Below are 19,895 nucleotides of genomic sequence, written 5' to 3' on the forward strand. Positions count from 1 at the left end.
ACCGCTTCCACTGCTGCATCTTCTACTACTACTACTACTACTACTACTACTACTCTTGCACGACAAGAACGCGAAGACGATCCGCATCACCGACTGTAAACAAAAAACCCATCATCACCATCATATCTTCTTTTTCTGTTGTACACATTTTCTTTTCACCTTTTGCATTTGGCTACTACAAACTCTTTCTTTTTCAACTATCATTACTACTATTACTACTACTTCTCGCTCTCACACATGTCGCACACCCAACAACTACACCTCCCGAAACGAATGATGAATGAAAACAACAAAAAAAAAATACAACTTGCCACTCCTTTTTCTTCCACCTTCCTTTCATTTCTACCTTTATTACTACTACTACTGCTATTACTCACAACCGATGGCGAACCAACACCCCCTTTTTTCTTTAACCCAAAAACCGTTCAACTTTCTCTAACGTAAACGTACCACCTATTGTGTGTGTCTCTTATTATTCTCGTTTCTTGTAATATGCCTTCTTTTCTTTTACTCCATTTTTCTCTTTCTCTCTCTTCTTGTCGGTCTCTAACATATGTCGAAATTACCTTTATGAAAACCTTTCTTTGGAACTTTTTGGATTTGTCTGCTAAAAAGAACCAATAATAAACCCAACCAAATATCAAACATATTCATTATTATTACTATTACTGTCATGCTGTTGCTGTTATTTACCCCACTTACAAGAGTTTCAAAGCATTTTTTGAAATGAATTCGAGTAACGTGTGTATCGTAGCAGTGTAACATGTCACAACAGAGAGAAGAAGCATATACATAGTAAGTATATATGTATAACACGTCAGTTTTTCATCGACCCTTTTATTTTTAGAAAAAGATAAACACCCCAGATTATATTAAAACCCAAAAGTTATAATGTTGTGTAATACCCTAAAAGATGGTAGATATCACTGCACTAAGTGCAAAACAGTGTCACGGCATTCTGCTGCAGGGGAGGGATGAGGAAAATTAAGACAGTGTGCTTCAAACGAAAGCAGCAGAGTACGTTACACAGACAACGTGCTTTACTCCATATTATACATTACTGTTAACTACTAACTACATATGATACATCGTTTAAACTCTATTTAGTCTTATGTACAACTAGGTGATCACCGCTCCATCACGAATCGACCGCTTTATACGATCCGCCATCATGCGATCCTTTCTTCCTATCAGTGACGTGGCCTTGCCGGTGCGACCTGCTCTGGCTGTCCGACCGACTCGATGCAAGTAATCAATCATGGACGCAGGAAAGTCATAGAGTACAACATGATCCACGAACGTGGTATCGATGCCTCTCGAGGCAATGTCCGTGCTGATCAACACATTGTAATTCTTGTCTTTGTTTGCATCCTTATCCGCATCATCTGCAACAGCGATACTGGTAATCTCACCCGAGAACAAGCCCAGCGTCTGTTTGCGATCCACGTCTTTGTGTAATGCAAGTACATTCACGTCTTTACTTGCAAGCCATTGTTGTAATAACTGAGCCGCTTTCCTGGTATTGCAAAATACCAGCGTCTTTTCGTCCTTGATGTTCCTTTTCAGCACGTCCAACAATGCGAGTTGTCTGTTGCCGTTGAACCGTTGTAGATCCACAAAGGATTGTTTCAAGTTGGGCAGCGCGCGATGGAGAGAGGGTGTCGTGATTTTGAGCATCCCATCCTCGCCAAACAGATCGTCGAGTGTGCGGTGGACCGAGCGTGGTAACGTGGCCGAAACAACAATTGTTTTGGCATTCTTAAGTCTCTGCATAGTGAATTTGACGTCGTCGCCCCATCCGGCATCAAATAATGAATCAGCTTCGTCAACAATCAGGTATTGGACGTCGGTCAATGAGAGTGTGCGGTCTGTCACATAGCCACGCAATGTAGTAGGCGTTGTTACCAGTACGTCGACCGGTTGTTCCAAATCCTTAACCAGCCGACCTCTGGGTGTCTTGCCATCCAATGCCAAACTACGAAACTTGACCTTGTGTGCAAGGGATTTGCATGTCGAAACTACTTGCGCAACCAATTCACGGGTAGGGACAAGGACAATGGCTCGTGGTCGGTCCAATCGTCTCTTCTTTTCGTTTTGTTTCAGCGTATTAATTGTAGGTGCCAAATATGCCAGTGTCTTGCCAGAACCAGTTTCGGCAGCACACAGGATATGTTGAGCGTCCCTTGTTGACAGCACTGCAGGGATCGTCAGTGCCTGGATTTCGGTTGGCTGGGCCTGTTCTGGTAATATAGACTGTACAGCCTGCACGAGTGTAGAATCGAGTTCGAGATCATCAAACGATTTGGCTAATTGTTGAGGCAGTGCCGAGTTGATGGTTTCTAATCGGTTCTTGACTGGAATATAGGGTGTATGGCGTGAACCACCACCTGTGTGGCGATCTTTCAGTTTGGCACGCAAGACATCGCGCCGTTCTCGGCCTGTCAAGCCATCCGGTCTAATGTGTTTGGTCAAACTGGAGTAATTGGGTTTACGTAATTGAGATCGTTTTGAAGCGACAAAGGCAGTCGATGTAAATGTCACTTTTTTTTGCAACTGTTGCGAAAAACGACTGCATTGTTGTAATGTTGTGCTTGTTATTGACACTAGTTGCAACGTTTTTGGTTTGAACATAATTTTTTTTTCGCTTTTGTTGCCAACAAGAAAAAAAATCGCAAAGAACCTTGTACGACCTACTCTAATAAGGATTGTAGGAACTCCGGCCTATTCTTTACATTTTTCCAGCTCTCTCGCCTCGTGCTTTTGTAACTTATTAAACACACATCCACTCTTTTCATAAGAAAATACCAACCATGTCTGCCATGAGGGGTTTGACGGTGTAAGTTAGCAACACAGTCATCGTAACTTTGGCGATTCAACTAACAACTTGTTATCTATTGAATTAAAAAGGTTCATCGGTGAGATGCTTTTTCTCTAATAGGAAGCGCGCGAGCGTTTTGTGGTACCTTGCATAAGATTTACTAACATCAGGCACTGTTTTGTTTAATGTCCTGAATTTCAGCCGACATTCGTAATTGTAAGTCTTTTCTTTGTTCTTATAATATGTTGCCTCGAGTGAGCTAATAAGGGGGCTGTAAACAGGTCGAGTGCGTGAACTCGAAGAGAAGCGCATCAACAAAGAGATGGCCAACATTCGTTCTAAATTCAAGGGTAAGTGGGTAAAAGTGTAACTTGGTTATCTTGCTGCCCCTTTGATAGGCATTGCTAGAAAACTAATTTACTTGCCCGGGGGCAAAACCATACCTGTATATAGAAACGAATTTGAATGGTTATCAGAAAAAGAAATACGTCTGCAAGCTGTTGTACATGTATATTCTTGGATGGGATATCGATTTTGGCCATCTGGAAGCTGTCAATCTTATTTCGAGTACGAAATACAGCGAAAAGCAAATTGTAAGTCGTTGGCAAAAAGAATGGGATGTGTTTGACTTTTTTATGTAATAAGGAGTGGACGATAATGACAGAGTTAGCTAAAGGTATATGCGTTTTTTTCTTGGTAGGGTTATTTGGCAGTAACATTACTATTTCACGAAAACAGCGATTTGGTCCGCTTGGTGGTGAACTCTACCAAGAAGGATTTAGACGATATGAATGAAATCAACAACTGTTTAGCTCTTCATGCGATTGCGAATATTGGTGGTCGAGAAATGGCCGAATCGTTGGCCCCGGATGTTCATCGATTGCTTATTTCACCGTATGTTATTATTGCAAATGTGGTTAATCAAAGTTACAAATATCACACCCGGTTTGCTAAGTATGCGTGCATAATCTAGAACGTCCAAGAGCTTTGTGAAGAAGAAGGCTGCTTTGACCCTGTTGCGTTTGTATCGAAAGCATCCAGATGTGATGCCGGTCACCGATTGGGCCGAACGCATTATATCACTGATGGAAGATTATGATTTGGTATGTAATCTATAAACTTAGAATAAGGAAATTACGGCGTGGAAGGCTAAACTAATGTATTTGCAGGGTGTAGCGCTATCGGTTACAACCTTGGTGTTGGCACTTGCACAAAGCCATCCCATGGAATATGCTGGATGCTACGAAAAGGCCGTGCACAGACTCAGACGGATTTTAATCGACAGAGATTATAGCTTGGATTACATTTATTACAAGGTGCCTACACCTTGGTTACAAGTCAAATGCTTGCGTCTGTTGCAATATTATCCTCCTCCTGGTAAATATCAAAGGGTATATGTGCGATTGTTATCTACAATGTCCTAAACTACTTATGCAGAGGACGTCAAGCTACGATCGGATATCAGTGAATTGCTTCAAATCATCCTAGCCAATTCCCAAGATGCACCCAAAAACGTACAACACAGCAACGCACAAAATGCCGTTCTTTTCGAAGCAATTAATCTCGCCATCCACCTCGACAGCAACTCCACCATCTGCGCCCAAGCTGCACAGCTTCTCGGCCGCTTTATTTCGAGCAAAGAGACAAACGTGCGTTACCTTGGATTAGAAACAATGGCTCATCTGGCAGCATGTGTCGACTCGCTCGAACCCATTAAACGGCACCAAGAAACCATCATGATGTCCTTGCGCGATAAGGATATCAGCGTACGCAGACGTGGTCTTGACTTGCTCTATTCCATGTGCGACATGTCAAACGCCAAAGTCGTTGTGTCTGAACTCTTGCGCTATCTCCAAGTGGCCGATTATGCCATGCGTGAAGAAATGGTGCTCAAGATTGCCATTCTTGCCGAAAAGTTTGCTACTGCTTACTCGTGGTACGTCGATATTATCCTGCAATTGATCTCCACTGCAGGCGAACAAGTCGGTGAAGAAGTATGGTACCGTGTCGTTCAAATTGTTACCAATAACGAAGAATTGCAAGAATATGCTGCCAAGACCGTTTTGAATTATCTTGGTTCGCCACAATACAATGAAACCATGCTCAAGGTCGGCGGCTATATTTTGGGCGAGTTTGGTCATTTGATTGCCAATTATCCCGGTTGTAGTCCCATCGAACAGTTCCAAGCCATCCATGCCAAATTCAACTTGTGCTCCCTTAATACCCGCGCATTGCTGCTGACGACCTATGTCAAGTTTGTCAACTTGTTCCCTGAAATCAAGGGCCAGGTTTTGACCGTCTTTAACCAGTATCGCTATGTGCTCGATTCAGAATTGCAGCAACGTGCCTGTGAATACCTTGCCGTGTCGACCATGCCGACGGATGATATGCTCCAGACGGTCTGTGAGGAAATGCCACCGTTCCCTGAACGTGAATCTACGCTACTTTTGAAGCTGAACCAAAAGATTGGTGATACCGAGGACAAGCGTGTGTGGTTTATTGGTGGCAAGGAAGCCAATGTGGAACGACAAGAAGGGTTGAAGCGTATGGCATCGTTACGCATGAACTCGACCGAATCAGCAGCATCACAGTCGTCGCCTACTACGCCACAAGCTGCAACGCCAACAGCAACGCCAACAGCAACAGCACAACAACAAGCACCTCAGCAGCAATCACAAACAGCCGTCGATTTACTAGCGTTTGATGATCTTTCTATCAGCAATAACAACACCCAACAAGAACCTGCACCATCGCCGAATGACGTTCCTTTGGCACCAGGCTACGAGCTCGGCTTTAACCGTTCACAGTACACATCAGAAGGCGTTCTTTACGAAGACTCGCAGATCCAACTTTCTATCAAATCCGAATACCACGGCGCTCATGGTCGTCTAGCACTCTATCTGGCCAACAAAGCCATGATGCCACTTTCGAACCTTCGTATACATGCCCCATCGACAGAGAAAGTAACGGTGCAACTGACGGGCGACTCACCCAAAGAAATTAGTGTGGGTGGACAAGCCTGTCAGCTTCTGCAGGTCGAATGTCAGGACATGTTCACCGATGCACCCTCTCTGCTTGTTCAATACAATACCAGCGTCTTGCATATCAAATTACCGGTTGTTCTTACCAAATTCCAAGAGCCAATCACGACCATGGATGGTGCCAGCTTCTTTAAACGATGGAACCAGATAGGTGGCCCACCACGTGAAAATCAAGTCATTATCACTGCTCAAATCCCCATCAACCTGGATTCCGTGCGCAACATGTTGCAGGGATTCAAATTTGGCTTGTTGATCGGTGTGGATCCTAATCCAAACAATTTTGTCGGTGCTGGTGTGATTGATATGGGCAAGGGCGCTGGTAAGGTTGGCGTCCTGTTACGAGTGGAACCAAACCTTGAACAGAATGTAAGTTTTCCTTCTCCTACGAACAAATGCCTGTGTGTCTATAGAGACAGTTATCTGACCTGATTGCTTTGCTATATCTTGTTTAGATGTACCGTTTAACGGTCAGAACACCGAGCGAAACCATATCCGAAGAGCTGCGAACGTTGTTGGAGCGACCGCTTACCTTTGGTGCTTAATAGATTTCTTATACTTTCGTAAAAAAGACTCTTAATCGTTACTTATCTTTCTCTTTTTTCCTCGTACACTCTTTACCTGCTTACATTTCCTCATCACGCACACTTTCTTTTTCTTCGCTTCCATTTAATTTGTATCAATAAAAAACAACAAGTTAGCAACTTTCTTCTTTTCTTAAATTGGGATAACAACAAATTATATAGTTCTTATTGGCGAGAAAATGATTTTTTATACAATATGGAGGGAAGATAATAAGGGGGGAAACAAACAAATTTACATTCTCTCGAGCGGCTTCAAACCCAACAGACGCATGGCATTGCCAAGCGTAACCCGAGCGCAATAGTACATCAACAGACGAGCATCAGCGACTTCTGGAGCAGCACCACGAACCCATAAAGCCTCGAAGCATGAAGAGATATCGTGCGACAGCTTGAATGCATAGGTGACAACGTTGCATGGTTCCAAACCGTTCATCAAGCTGCGTACGAGATCGGGGTATTGAGCGACAGAGCGCAAGACTTCGATGGCTTCTGGTTCGGTCAACAGTTCGACATTGGCATTGTGATTGATTTGCAAACCGCTCTTGCGCTCAATAGACATTAAGCGAGCGTGAGCATACTGGATATACGGACCAGTGTCGCCTTCAAAGGTGAACATGCGGTTACGATCGAATTCGTAGTTCTTGATACGACGAGCGGCGTTATCCTGGATCTTGACAGCAGACAAGCCAATCTCGTCAGCGACCTGTTCTGGATCTGCGACTTCCTTGTATTTGGCTTCGTTCTTGCGCATAACATCGTGCATGATATCCTTGGCCTCGTCCAAAATGTCCTCCAAAAAGACAACAGTACCCTTACGGGTCGACATGCCCTGAACCATACCAAAGTTGACGTGCTCGACCTTGTCGGCAAATGGATACTTTAACAATTCCAAAGTCTTGAACAACTGCTTCACGTGCAGATCCTGTTGTGAGGCAACAACGTAGATCATCTTGTCAAACTTGAACTTTTCGTAACGTTCCAAGGCAGCACCGATATCACGCGTCAAGTACAGGGTGGTGCCGTCACGCTTTTGAACAATAGCCTTTTCGAGCTTGTATTTCGTCAAATCAATCAGCTTGGCGCCATCCGAGTCTATCAACAAGCCGCATTCCTCCAAAGCCTTCAAACCGCGCATCATACCGTCGCCGACTTGAGATTCGCCAGAGTACACATCGAATTTAATGTTCAATCGACCGTATACCTCCTTGTACTTGACGATCGACAGGTCACGGAATCGACGCCACAATTGCAACGCTTCTTCTTCGCCATCCTCCATCTTTTTAAAGTAAGCGCGAGCTTCGTCGTGGATCGAGGGATCAGCTTCGGCGTCGCGGTTGATACTGACATAGACATCGTACAAATGCTTGATGGGGTCATTCTGGAGTGCCTGCTCGTCACCGTGGCGAGCGAAACCAATGGCCAACAAGCCGTACTGCTTACCCCAATCACCGAGATAGTTCATGGCGATTGTTTCCCAGCCGTTGGCGTCATAGACGTTGCGGACGAATGCACCAATAATAGTTGAACGCAAATGGCCGGCATGGAAAGGTTTGGCAATGTTGGGCGACGAGAACTCGACAATGGCGCGCTTGCCTTGGTTCAACTTGTTCTTACCATAATCTAAGCCGTACTTAGCAGCCATAGCAACTGTCTTGCTGACGAGCAGTTTGGCATTGATACGGAAGTTCAAAAAGGGGCCGCTGGCGGTGGCGCCCAAAATGTGGTCGTTAGGCTGGAAGGTCTTGGCCCATTCTTGAGCAAACTGGGCAGGATTACCCTTGACACGCAGACGGGGTACAGCAATAGCCAAATCACCGTTTTCTAAAGATTTGGGCAAGTCCAAAGCAGTGTAGATCAACTTGGCGTCAACACCCGTAATAGTGGCCATTTGAGAAGCAATCAGGTTTTTAAAGATATCCATGACGTTGGTTTCGGGCGAGGTGCCGGGAATGGCAGGAATTTCGTCGACCTTGGGAGGTGCTGCACCAGCTGCAATTTCTTCGCTCAAAGTCATTGCGGCTTTAGTGACGGCCCATTGGTGTGGTGTGGGCAAATTGGCGGAATGCAAGACGCCCCACGCCAAAGCATCGACAAGTTGTGGTGCTTCGCCCAGGAGGTATTTGGTTTGTTGTTGGGAAATAATTTGTTGAACAATAGGAGCAGGTTGGCTCAAAATGATATCGGCAAGACGGGCAGCGTTTTGCGACGCGGCATCGTGTTCGTTCAACAAGTTGCGCGAGCGGATAAGGTAGCGGGCGACAGAAGCAGCACCAATAATGGTGACCTTGTTGTCGACTTTGAGGGTGGTTTCAGTAGCATCGCTCACAGGCTTAAGCTGGACTGTTTCCTTTAGTTGTACATCAGAGGCGGTAATGGCCAACACATGGAATGGGATGGCTTTGACGGGAACGCTCAATTCCATCGTAACTTGAAGGTGGGGGCGGAGAGATAAAGGGAGAGAGTCAAGCAGAATAGGGCGCGCAGGCTTCTTTTTTTTCTGCGGCGGCAAGTAAAAGAGGAAAATGAGTCAACGTCCCAAGCCACAAGCACACAGGGCGGCATTGGTGGTGACACTTTGTGAGAACCCTATGACTCCTTTTGACATTATGCTTTACAATTATAGTACGCCTATATTATATTAAGGCATTAACTAAACTCAAGATATTAGACTATGTCTGCATTACCGCCAACAACAGGGAAAAAGGCGCTGATACTATTGTATCGCTTGGCAACACTATAGGGGTTAAATTGCGTAGCAACAAAAACAGCTTGTCGTAGGATGCCTAGCAACAAAAACCGTTAACGGTTGCAATGGCAACAGGCATACGGCACAGAGCAAAAGAACCGAATGTGAGAAGAGCCGATGGCGCAGGAATGAGAAAGATTGATGGGAAAGGAACAAAGAGAAGAACTTTTCGAAACAAAAGAGCTTAACCCATCAAAAGCTTGTGTGGTTGCACAGACGTTGCACAAGCGACATTTTTTCATTATTGTCGATGACGCTATTATTCTCCACATGATTGCTGTATGCTTCGGCTAGTGGTTCGGCAAAAGTAATGCCCCATTTAAAGCAATGTACTGTATGCAAAAGAAATTATCAGAAGCGCATCTTACAAGAGTCAGACCCGCAAAATAAACATGCATAGTACACACTACTACTACGTACGTATACAAGCGAAAAAGTATAAAAGACATAATAAATTTACATGAAGTTATTAATAAAAGAAACACGCAACATTTATTTTTCTGTAACGCGAGAATCTACAATCTTTTTTGGGTTGAGGGGGGAGGGGTAGAGCACTTTGTTGAGCAAAAACAATGGATCATCATGATGGCCTTGGCACAGCAATAAACCATTGTCCGCAACGTGAGGGAGCGTGAAAAAGAAAAGGATGCATGAATAAATAGCCGGTTTCGTGTTGTCTGCAAATTTGAGAATAAGCTCGCACAGGACTCGAAAGGGGGTGAAGGGGAGGAGGAGAAACAGGATAGGAAAACAAACGATACAGCCTGGTTCTTTATCGCAACCAAGAGAGAAACACGCGCCATTTCAAAGCACATTGTCTGTTTATGCCCATTCACGTTTGCATCGTGCTAGCTTCAGGTTAGTAGTAGTGCTTATAATTAGTAGTAAAAAAATAAGACGAGAGGTCGGTTTCCTCTTCTGTCCATTCGGTTACGAGATATGAAACCATCAAATTTATAAAAAAGCTAAAGCTCGCAGCCAACCAATTGAGAGCATCCTCTCTTTTCCTTGCTCTTTATCTCTTCTCTCTTCTCGTTCTCTTTTTTTAGCCTTCCTTTTGCCCTGTGTGAAGTCTAATTTCTCCTCTTTTATTCTTTGCTTTCTTCTTTTTTCCGCCGAGATAGTGTGTGGCAACTTTTCCTAAAGAGCCCACACGTCTCTTCTTTTGAACCACTCCACCACCCCTCTCTTCCCCTCCTCTCTTTTACTCTTTCTCCGGGCTTGTACTCGACTGCGCGGCGAAGAACCAAAAGAAGAAACTTTGGCCTTCTCCTTCTCTCTCGAAACCACAGTGAGAGTGAGAGAGAGTTACCTCCCTTTTGAACCCTTTTCCCCGAAAGCACCATTCAGAACAGTGGTGACGACCATGAGCAACCATAGCAACACCGACAACGTCGTTGACACGATAGCAACCGCACAACCGCAGCAGCAGCAGCACACTTTGGAATCGCACAAGAAGCACACAACAGCTCATTCACCACAACTCGTCTTTAAACAAGACAGTAAAGCACCGTCGTCAAACGAGCAAATACAAGAGTGTCAACCAGTAGTAGAGCAGCAATACAACAAAGAGGATGACGACGAAGAGAGAACTAGCACTACAACGACCAGTACGTCGGTTGGTGCTACTGCTGTTGTTGAACAGAAACCGCGCCGAGTGACCCATGTTCGACAACTTTTTGTGGGCAATGTAAATATGTCTCTTCTTTCTGTAGTGAGATAAATGCAGAACAGCAGGGCCCGATCAGAAAGGATAAATGATATGTTCGCCTAATTATCGAGATATACTGTATCGTATTGATACTATGTAGCTTCCATTTCGAGTACGCTGGCAAGATTTGAAGGATTTGTTCCGTAAAGCCGGCAATGTGCAACGAGCGGATGTGGCCCTGAGTTTCGATAATAGAAGTAAGGGCCATGGCACAGTCTTGTTTGCAACAGTACAGGATGCACAACGCGCGATTGGTAATGTATATTCATCTGTATAGTACAATAATCGTAATAATAGTGGGATTGAATGTATCAAGCAACATGAGCGCGGCAGTAAAAGCAGCAGTAGCACGATGAGGAAGCTTGCTGCATATGCCTGGGTTAGCGGTGGATACTCAAAACCAAGTATATTATATAGACATGTTGCACAATTACAAGTGGCAGGGCCGTGTTTTAGAAGTCCGCGAAGATCGCGGATTTGTCGAGCCGTCGTCTTCACATCGTCATCCACATCAACACCATAACTATATGCCCTTTTTGCCGCAATTACAGCAACAGCTGCAACAACAACTGGCACATCACCATCATCATCATCAGAATCAACAGCAGCAGCAGCAGCAAAATCAGCATCAGCAGAAAATGGTGGAGAATATGCATATTGGAACTACTGGTGGCAGGAATGCTGAAGTAAGGACGAATAGAGTGCATATGGTTTCAGAAGGAAAAAGATAATTAATCAGTGCTTATGCGTACTATTCTAGATTGTTCCAGGTGGAAGGCAGCTTTTTGTTGGCAATGTAATGCGTTGCGGAATTTGTAAACAGAGGAGTGGTATAACAGGGTGTATGTGGAGGATGCCTGCGAAGTTTCTAACATCCAAGATGGCAAAAACGTATTAGCTTCCGTTCCATTGTCAATGGCAAGATGTCAAGGACTTGTTTCGCAATGCTGGCAATATCCTTAGGGCAGATGTTGTGCAAGGTCCTGATGGACGTAGTAGAGGATTTGGCACAGTGTTGTTTGCTACGCACGAAGATGCCAAAAAGGCCATGGGTAGGTGGGATTCTTTTTTGAGCATGTAAGAGCAGGAAAAGTAGGGCAAGGGTCGGAAAGAATTTCAAACTGATGCATTGTAGTGATATATGATGGATTCGAGTTCCATGGCCGACAATTGCGGGTGCATTTTGATAAATTCGCACCTGGACTGGTACCTCATCACCATCATAATCATCACCACCCATTGCCGCAAGCTTCCCATCATCCAGCGGCACAACCGCGCTTTCAACTACCAGCTGCTACGTTTCGGCCACGACCGAATTTTGCGTATATGTCGGCTGCCGTTGCCGCTGCTGCTGTAGTTCATCCTCATCCCCATCCTCCTCCACCACTTCCGTATCCTATGAATTTTAACTCTTTAGCAGCAGCAGCAACAACACCTTCACCACCACCAGCATCCGACCCTTTTGTACCACCACCTGGAGTCAATGATACAGTCCGATTGCAGCAGCACCTTCAATCGCTTGACGGCGCACGAACAAGACTCTTGCAGCACCCGTTTCACAGTTTACCAGCCACGACAGCGGGAGCGGCAACAGTAGCATCGACACTTCATCATCAGCCACACTATCCTTTATCATTAAGTGGCGAATTCCAGCCACAGCAGCAGCCGTATCTAGGTCCGCAAGCTTTTGTCCCCGCTGCTGAAGAACCTTTGCCGCCATTGACTAACAGCAGTGATACGACAATTCCTACCAACAATCCCTTAGTCGGATCCATTGGTAATAAAAAAAAGCTCTTTTATTCCTTCTAAGTAGATACGGATTTTTAAAACGAAAACTTACTAACCACTTCACAATTATAAAACAGGCATACCAAACATGAGCGAAACCATGTATTCCACCTCCTCCACCGAAACTACACCTTCTGAAAACACCTCCACATTACGCCAGTCAAACCTGTTTGCAATGCATTACCCATGGGCACCACCACCACCACCACAGCCACCAGCAGGACCTCTGCCACACATTGTACCACCGATCCCACAAGAAGTAGTAGTAGATCATCACGCAACAACAACCAATGATGCGTTCTTTTCCCCACCTCCTCCACGACCACCTTCCTTACCAATTAGTCCCGACGAAGATCATATGGCAGACGCAGCTAAAGTAATGGGCTTGACCGATGGTTCAGCTGGTCTGACCACAGCAGCAGTCACGGTAACAACAAAGACATTATCTCCTAGTAAACCGGATGTCATGGCGACAGCAGCAACAGCAGCAACAACAGCAACAAATCAGGCCAATTTGTTGGCTTCCAGTAGTGTATGGGAACCACTGAGCGGATTCAAGTATTAAGAGAAGCGGGAAACAATCATGGAATCACACACATTACATATTGTGAAAAGAATGTGTGTCAAAAACAATCATTTCTTGAATTAGAAAGTCGGTTCTAAATTTTCTTTTTGGCTTCAAGTATAGTTTAGTATATTTTTTTCTCTATATATTATTATCATTATTATTTTCTTAGTAAGAAGGACCTTTATCATCCTTCCCCCTCCAATTTTGTATGTCATTATAATCTTTCTTTTTCTCAAACCAACATTTATATTTTAGATATCATATATAAATGAAGTATCAGTTTTGGTAGGCAACAGAGTGCTACTTAATTTGAGAGAACTTTGTATTTTCATATATTCCAAGAGTTGTAATGTACAATAAGTGAGATCTTTGTTTTCGTTGCTATTTACTACACAAGAGTTACTTTACATGTTTATTTAAACTACCCGTGCTCGCTTGGAAGCTCTACCACTGCCACCATCACCAATGCTTCCTTCCTCTTCTTCACCATTATCCTCTTGTCGATTTTCTGCCAAATAATCTTGCATGGCTTCTTCCTTGGCAGCTCTATCGTCATCTTCATCCGCGCTCTCTTCTCGTGGCTCTGCTTCGATCGAATTCAAGTTGATCTTAAAATCGCGTGAAGTGCTGCGCTTCATGTGTTGCATCAAATCTTTGTTGGATCTGCGAGTCAGTTGGATCAAGTGCCGTTCGAACTCCTCGACTTCAAAAATTAATTTAGGAATCATTTTGGATTCGCGCAAGATTTTGGCCTTTTCCTTGCTGTGAACCGATTGTTTCTTGTTGCTACCGTCCTTGGATCTCTTTTTTGCTGTGGATGTGCCGCTGGCGCCTGCAGCGTTATGTTCGTGATGTTGACCATATACTGTCAGGAATCGGTACATTTTGTCGGTAACGCGTGTACAAGCAGCCATGACGACCATGGTAAAGTCATCCGATATTTCTTTCGGCCGTGATACCAGTTTCTACATGAGATATATACCAATTTGCGAATAATCGTATCAGAAAGTGGAAAGAGAGATATATCAGCAAGGATAAAAGTTCAAAGTTAATGGTAGTACATACGTATTTGATGAGCGTAGAAAGTGTCTTGTATGTCTTGATAAGAGTCTTGATCAAGTTTTCAGCATGCTGGCCCAGTAACACTGCTTTTGTAAACTCACTCATGATATTCAGATGAAATATCAAGCGTCCACACATGGCATTTTCAAACTCGTGTATATTATTAGCGTCTGTTGAGGCTGTATATAGAATGAATTAGTAATGAAACATGTTTATTCACTCGTAACTGTCACTTTACCTGCAAGTTTGAGTCGACCGATACCCCATATCATATCGTCGTTTAGCTGATCCATGAACGACAGCAGCTGTAGCGTGATGGGACTACAAGTCTTGATGTTGATCATCATGTACTGCACCTGTGCCTCATCTTCATCACCGCTAGTCACTGGTTGGTCAAAATCCAAATCGCCATGAATTGTATGCAGGTCTTGAGCAAGATATACTATTGGCTTGAAATCATTAATTTCAGCACTTAGCTGGATATACAGGTTGATGATTTGTTTGGCCAATGCAGTGTCTTCGATGGGCCGTTCCTTGATGATTGATTCAAGCCATTTGGTCATGTGCATTGTCCGTTCTCGAAAGTCACAGCCACCTGCATTTCTATCCATGCGCTTAGACAGAAATACGACAACCTGCATAAGATTTGCAGCTTCCTTGTACAGAGGTGTTCTGTCGCTGAGATATTTGGTCATAATTTCCTATTTTAACCATATCGAATTTAGTTTTGTACGTGCGTGCGTTATTATGCAGTTGTTGCTGTTGCTCTTCTCTTGAATATAATAATAAAAACAGTAGTTAATAGCAAATGTTTGTCTCTACCTCAATGATTTTGACAACATTGAAAACTTGAGTGTTGATATGGCTGCCCTCAACTGTTTCCATCGGCGATCCTGTCAAGCGTGAAAATAAGGTTACAATTTGGTCCGGCCATAGCTGTAGCACGGTCTCGCAAATGTTCCTGAATGTATCCCAGATCGATTCCAACACCGAGTGTCCCTGCAGAAAGTTATAAATGATACATTCAGACAGAATTAATTAACAAGAACGCTGCATGTATGTGTGCGGCTAATACAGCAACAGAAACAACACTTACTTTTTTAGCTTGATGATTGACAAAGCTACTGTCACTATCTTCGGATTTCAGAATGTTCAGACATAACTTGCCCAGCTCTGTACATCGGTCAAAGCTACGTTCCTGGATGCCACCTTGTAAGGTTGTCTGCACGAAAATAGGTATAACAAGAGCAGAATAGTAATGTCGTTAGTAAGACGCGTGCCTTAAAATTTTTGTTACATGACCCTTTATCCCTTTCTACCCCCAAAAAAGACCTAGTAACAAAAGAATGCTTATTATGACGTTTGGTACAGCGTTCATTACCTTTTTGAGAGCCGTTTGAATGCTTAGCACAATGTACTGGACATAACCAATGTCGCCACGCAATGCTCGAATAGGTCTTTGAACACTTCCTTCAGTAAACATTCGCCGAGTCACATCCGTCAAGAAATCGAGTGAAGAGACAGAGTATTCAGCTTGCACGGCTACGCTCTTACGTCCTGATTGTTTGTTGTTGTTGTTGGACATGTTAGAAGTATCGTAAAACAATAATAACAGCTACTGACTAAAGGAGAAAGAAAAGTTCAACTGCTTTATATCTACCTTTGTCATTGGATGAGCCTTCCTTCAACAAGGCAGCCGCATCCATCCGTTTCTTGAACAGGTTCAATATCGTTTGAAAGGATTCCAATGATTCATGAGGACCAAAGTATTCATACTCCATGGCCGCTTCATAAGTGCCTTGCAATAAACCCGCATAGATGTTGTTCCGCATGCCAGTATGAGTTGCCAAGTCCAAATCTGCAGTCTTGTCCAACTCATAATCCTCCAAATCTGATTTTGAAAGTCGAAACACTAGCGATGCTAAGTCGCTGCGACACTTGCTGACTTGATCGGTGATGACAGAGTTGCTAGTGTTATTGAGACATTTTTCCAAGTTGCGTAACGACTGGAATAGACTGGATAGAAGTATATGAATTGGTTCGGCTATTTTGGGGGCACCACCATTGTGAGAGTTTTCGACACATACGTCGAGTCGAATAGGTGTGACCATGCCACGATCCTTTTCGTATACTCTCTGAAACTTTTTTTGAAAAGATACAATCGTATTCCAAAGTTAATGTACTTGGCATTAAAATGTGCCAGACGCAAAAAAAAAGATCATATTCAATACTTGAGCATAAAGGATTTCAAAGATATCGCCAGCGATATCCTTATGTTGTGATAGAGTTGCAAGGCCCTTGTAGGCAGTAGCTCGAATCTCAGCTTGTTGATTAAAACATCGTCGTAATAATCCTTAAAGAAGGTTTTAGAAGACGTTAGTTGGTACAGCTTCCAATCTCATAAAGACAATAAACGTGGACATATATTTACCCAAGATTTCATAAGCAATGCCTTGAGAATAGTTAGAGGAATTTTGTTGGGAAAAGACATTGGACAGGAGGGCAAGAAATCCATTCACAGAAACCATTCGTCCGTTCAAGTCTCTAGATCATTTGGTCAATGTCTATAAACGTACCCCACCCATTTAGCCCAGCATAACTTACTTTGCAAACATGCTCTTACGTAACACGAGCATTAAACCATCCCGGAATTGGTCATTTCTGCTTGCTACAGGTTGGATAGTTGTCAGCAGCCGTTCTGCTGTCACGTATGGAAGCAAGGAAAGATAATCCAAGGTATCTCTCAACTAAATAAATATAAGAATTGATGTTGGTTTCTCCTTTCTAGTTGATCTCATTCTGTATGACCTGTGTCTATTTTTGATGATAGGATTGAAGCGCGCTTACATTGGGTATAAATGGCTCGATGGCATAATAGTCCTTTGCTACAATCGTTTCCAGGATATCGAGAAAATGCATAGTGCTTGGAGAATGTGACACGATACGGGCCGTAATCTGTTCGAGGATTTCAGACCGTACAATTCTATGCAGCTATGGATATATGTGTCAATATGTACCATTATCATTAGTATTGCTGTTCGATTATGAATGATAATAGATCCATCATTTTAGCTCGCCACGGATTTAGAATAAATTACCTCGAACATCTTTGACAAGATATCTTTTCCCAGTAGGGTAGCACAATCCAACGGTCCTTGTTTGCTCTTATCAATCGCAGGCAGAGGGGGAGGGGAGGAAGATGCTAATAACAATAGAAGTTGGTTAGTTAAAGTAGATACTTTAACGAAGCTTTGATTATCAGTTACTTACAAGAAGGTCTGCCGGGCACAAAGCTTTGAGTGGATGCATGATCGATTAATAGCATCGCTAACTGTGTTAATGACTGAATCAGCTGGTCCCATCCATGTGCCGAGTTCTCAGTAATTTCCATCATGACTTGATGGAGACGATTCCCATCTATCCGCGAAAAATCTATATCATAACAATAAGGAAATTAGATTATTTGTAATGCACATATGCCCCCGTGTAAAGCCCATCCAATTTGCTTACCTGAAATCCAAGCGCACTGTTTGAGTTTTTCACCATCTTTGTATATGTTGACAATAGCTTTCTGTAAAATGTCAAATATCTACGTATACCAAGGAGCATATTTACAAAACTCGCTTATATGTCAAATGAAGTAAATTTTAAATGAATGCTTAGCAAAAATAATGAGACTTACCGTATCCTCCAATCGATGAATTCTTGCTGCGGATAGTAAACATGCGATGGGGAATGTTTCTAGCGCCACCGTCTTTCCATTAGAGACATATTTAATTAGTTCTTTTCCGAGGTCTTGATCCTGTTTAATGGCAAATGACATATGTAACATAACAGTTCCTTCCATCCGCCGAAAACTAGCAAATGGAAACCAAAAAAACTGTCAGTGTTATATGTAACCTGTTTTTTCTTGAGAGTCCCATCACATTGAGAACCCATCTTTCCATTCTACTTGCGTTTCTCACCTTGGTGTAGCAGCGCTTTCACTGGCATGCTTTTTCAGCGCAATAAAATGTTTGCAGATACCGCTGATAACTTCCTTTTTCATGCCCTGCTCAAATACAATCACCTTATAATCAATCTTTCTTAACTTACAATTTTGAGTACCAGCTCCCAACATACCTTGCGTGATAAGAGTAATAGCTGATAGATAAACGGAGGCGTTTCTTCTACATCAAGTTCTCCTAACTCTCTATTTTATTTAATGATTTTGAGCATGTAAAGTTATTACCCATACCTTAGCTTCCATGAGAACAAAAAAAAAGGAAAAGACGGCGAGAAAGAGAGAGGAACCCTTACAAGATCATCCGCTTGCACACTTTGTCGAGCTGAATAGGAGATAGTTCCATTTCGTTGAACGCGGATGCAATACTGATGGCTGACTGAGGGTTCCAATCAGACTTTGATAGTTGCTCGATAACGCCATCCGCTTGGGCATCTGTCGTAGAAAGAACATTCCAGATTTTGGATAATAGTTCAAATAATCGTGGTTGGACCTGTACTTGCTTCTCCACAAACGATATAATATCATATGCAAATCGAGATAACATGTTGGATTCCAAAGTGTCGACCTCAGGTAGTAAAAGGTTGAATACGTTGGCTGCTTGCTTTGCACTTGATGTTGTATCCGTGTCTTTGCTCAACCTGCAATTCATTTTATTTCAAAGAAGAAGACAGAGACGTATTTTTCGATCCAAGTTAATAACAAATATCACGAGAAATATCCCTCTCCCTCTATCATTAGTACCCATCCACCCCTGGCCTATGTATATACCAAGCAATAGCTTCTCGGAAAACTAAAAACCGTCGATAGGTGCAGTCGTCGCCGCCTTGTACAGGTGAGCCTTGTATCACCAAAAGAAGAACCTTCAGTGTGAATATATAGGGAGCAAACACTTTTACTACTTTCGCGGTTCGGCATCCACTTACCGACGATAATGGCACGTATAAACAATATTGGATCAACATCGTCTTCTATTCCACTAGTGTCCAGTCGTGTTCGAATTGCTTCTGAAATCTAAGAAAAGGAGGGGATCTTGTCAGATTTCGTTCTTTCCATCAATTCAGACAAATTTAGGTACGGCCACACTCACTTCCTCGGTCGATTGTTTTCTAAGAAACTCAAAAAGTTCCTGTTTGTCCGATTTCTTAAAGAGCTTAATCGTAGTTTGCTCCATGATAGAAAAGGAAAGAAGAGGAAAGCGCAGCTTTTTTTTTTTTGACGCGACAAATACGCGTACTTTATGTTGTCAGTTTTTCCGTCTACGAGTAAACGAATAAAAATCGAGCGCGCCTCCGCGTGTGCAGTGATCGCCGCCTTATACTTCCTATGTGTATCTACTGCTTCTGCCTCTTATTTCATAAGTCCCAAAAAACACGATAACCTATTATACATGCTTTAACGCTCATCTGATGCTAACGATATATAATATATGTGCATATGTAATTCTTGATTACTCTAGGGTGCTCTGAAAGTGAATGATTCTAATATATTAGCAGTAGGCATAATACGTAATCTTTGCCACCAAGGCAAGATCAGGGCTGGAGATGACAGTAAACCCAGTAGATACATGCATTGTA

General features: G+C 43.2%; 7 protein-coding genes across 7 annotated transcripts; 3 read left to right on the top strand and 4 right to left on the bottom strand.

The window, feature by feature from the left end:
• Positions 1-695: 695 nt before the first annotated feature.
• Positions 696-2,651, bottom strand: BDB00DRAFT_795154 (P-loop containing nucleoside triphosphate hydrolase protein). The gene has a single exon (XM_053121364.1). The coding sequence runs from the start codon at positions 2,629-2,631 to the stop codon at positions 1,120-1,122; it is 1,512 nt and encodes a 503-aa protein (XP_052985958.1). The 5' UTR covers positions 2,632-2,651; the 3' UTR covers positions 696-1,119.
• On the top strand, positions 2,568-6,562 carry BDB00DRAFT_795156 (adaptin N terminal region-domain-containing protein). Its single transcript, XM_053121365.1, is given in 11 exon segments — positions 2,568-2,603; positions 2,695-2,838; positions 2,854-2,859; positions 3,020-3,034; positions 3,100-3,168; positions 3,272-3,411; positions 3,519-3,712; positions 3,792-3,921; positions 3,988-4,195; positions 4,256-6,225; positions 6,312-6,562. The coding sequence occupies 10 exon segments, from the start codon at positions 2,811-2,813 to the stop codon at positions 6,399-6,401; spliced, it is 2,850 nt and encodes a 949-aa protein (XP_052985959.1). The 5' UTR covers positions 2,568-2,603; positions 2,695-2,810; the 3' UTR covers positions 6,402-6,562.
• On the bottom strand, positions 6,563-8,943 carry BDB00DRAFT_795158 (uncharacterized protein). Its single transcript, XM_053121366.1, has one exon. The coding sequence runs from the start codon at positions 8,860-8,862 to the stop codon at positions 6,673-6,675; it is 2,190 nt and encodes a 729-aa protein (XP_052985960.1). The 5' UTR covers positions 8,863-8,943; the 3' UTR covers positions 6,563-6,672.
• Positions 8,944-10,410: 1,467 nt separating this feature from the next.
• BDB00DRAFT_12840 (uncharacterized protein) lies at positions 10,411-11,481 on the top strand. Its single transcript, XM_053116180.1, has 2 exons — positions 10,411-10,876; positions 10,998-11,481. The coding sequence occupies exons 1-2, from the start codon at positions 10,553-10,555 to the stop codon at positions 11,172-11,174; spliced, it is 501 nt and encodes a 166-aa protein (XP_052985961.1). The 5' UTR covers positions 10,411-10,552; the 3' UTR covers positions 11,175-11,481.
• Positions 11,482-11,795: 314 nt separating this feature from the next.
• Positions 11,796-12,094, top strand: BDB00DRAFT_727287 (uncharacterized protein; the record flags this gene model as incomplete). The annotated part of the gene is made up of 2 exons (XM_053118260.1): positions 11,796-11,949; positions 12,033-12,094. Coding segments are annotated over 2 exons (216 nt in total), but the record flags the coding sequence as incomplete, so codon positions are not given.
• A 1,480-nt stretch (positions 12,095-13,574) lies between these two features.
• BDB00DRAFT_12849 (FANCI solenoid 4-domain-containing protein) lies at positions 13,575-19,068 on the bottom strand. The gene is made up of 18 exons (XM_053116181.1): positions 18,615-19,068; positions 18,438-18,507; positions 18,281-18,366; positions 17,998-18,172; positions 17,826-17,904; positions 17,586-17,747; positions 17,414-17,517; positions 17,163-17,306; positions 16,920-17,062; positions 16,747-16,859; positions 16,547-16,668; positions 15,976-16,456; positions 15,697-15,872; positions 15,412-15,537; positions 15,138-15,314; positions 14,554-15,016; positions 14,319-14,494; positions 13,575-14,218 (listed from the first exon to the last, which is right to left on the bottom strand). The coding sequence occupies exons 1-18, from the start codon at positions 18,968-18,970 to the stop codon at positions 13,670-13,672; spliced, it is 3,702 nt and encodes a 1,233-aa protein (XP_052985963.1). The 5' UTR covers positions 18,971-19,068; the 3' UTR covers positions 13,575-13,669.
• BDB00DRAFT_795167 (uncharacterized protein) lies at positions 18,938-19,568 on the bottom strand. Its single transcript, XM_053121367.1, has 3 exons — positions 19,409-19,568; positions 19,245-19,332; positions 18,938-19,159 (listed from the first exon to the last, which is right to left on the bottom strand). The coding sequence occupies exons 1-3, from the start codon at positions 19,490-19,492 to the stop codon at positions 19,056-19,058; spliced, it is 276 nt and encodes a 91-aa protein (XP_052985964.1). The 5' UTR covers positions 19,493-19,568; the 3' UTR covers positions 18,938-19,055.
• Positions 19,569-19,895: the final 327 nt, after the last annotated feature.

The sequence above is a fragment of the Zychaea mexicana genome (assembly GCF_025766255.1).
Source record: "Zychaea mexicana strain RSA 1403 chromosome Unknown BDB00scaffold_1, whole genome shotgun sequence".
NCBI classification, from domain to species: domain Eukaryota; kingdom Fungi; phylum Mucoromycota; class Mucoromycetes; order Mucorales; family Lichtheimiaceae; genus Zychaea; species Zychaea mexicana.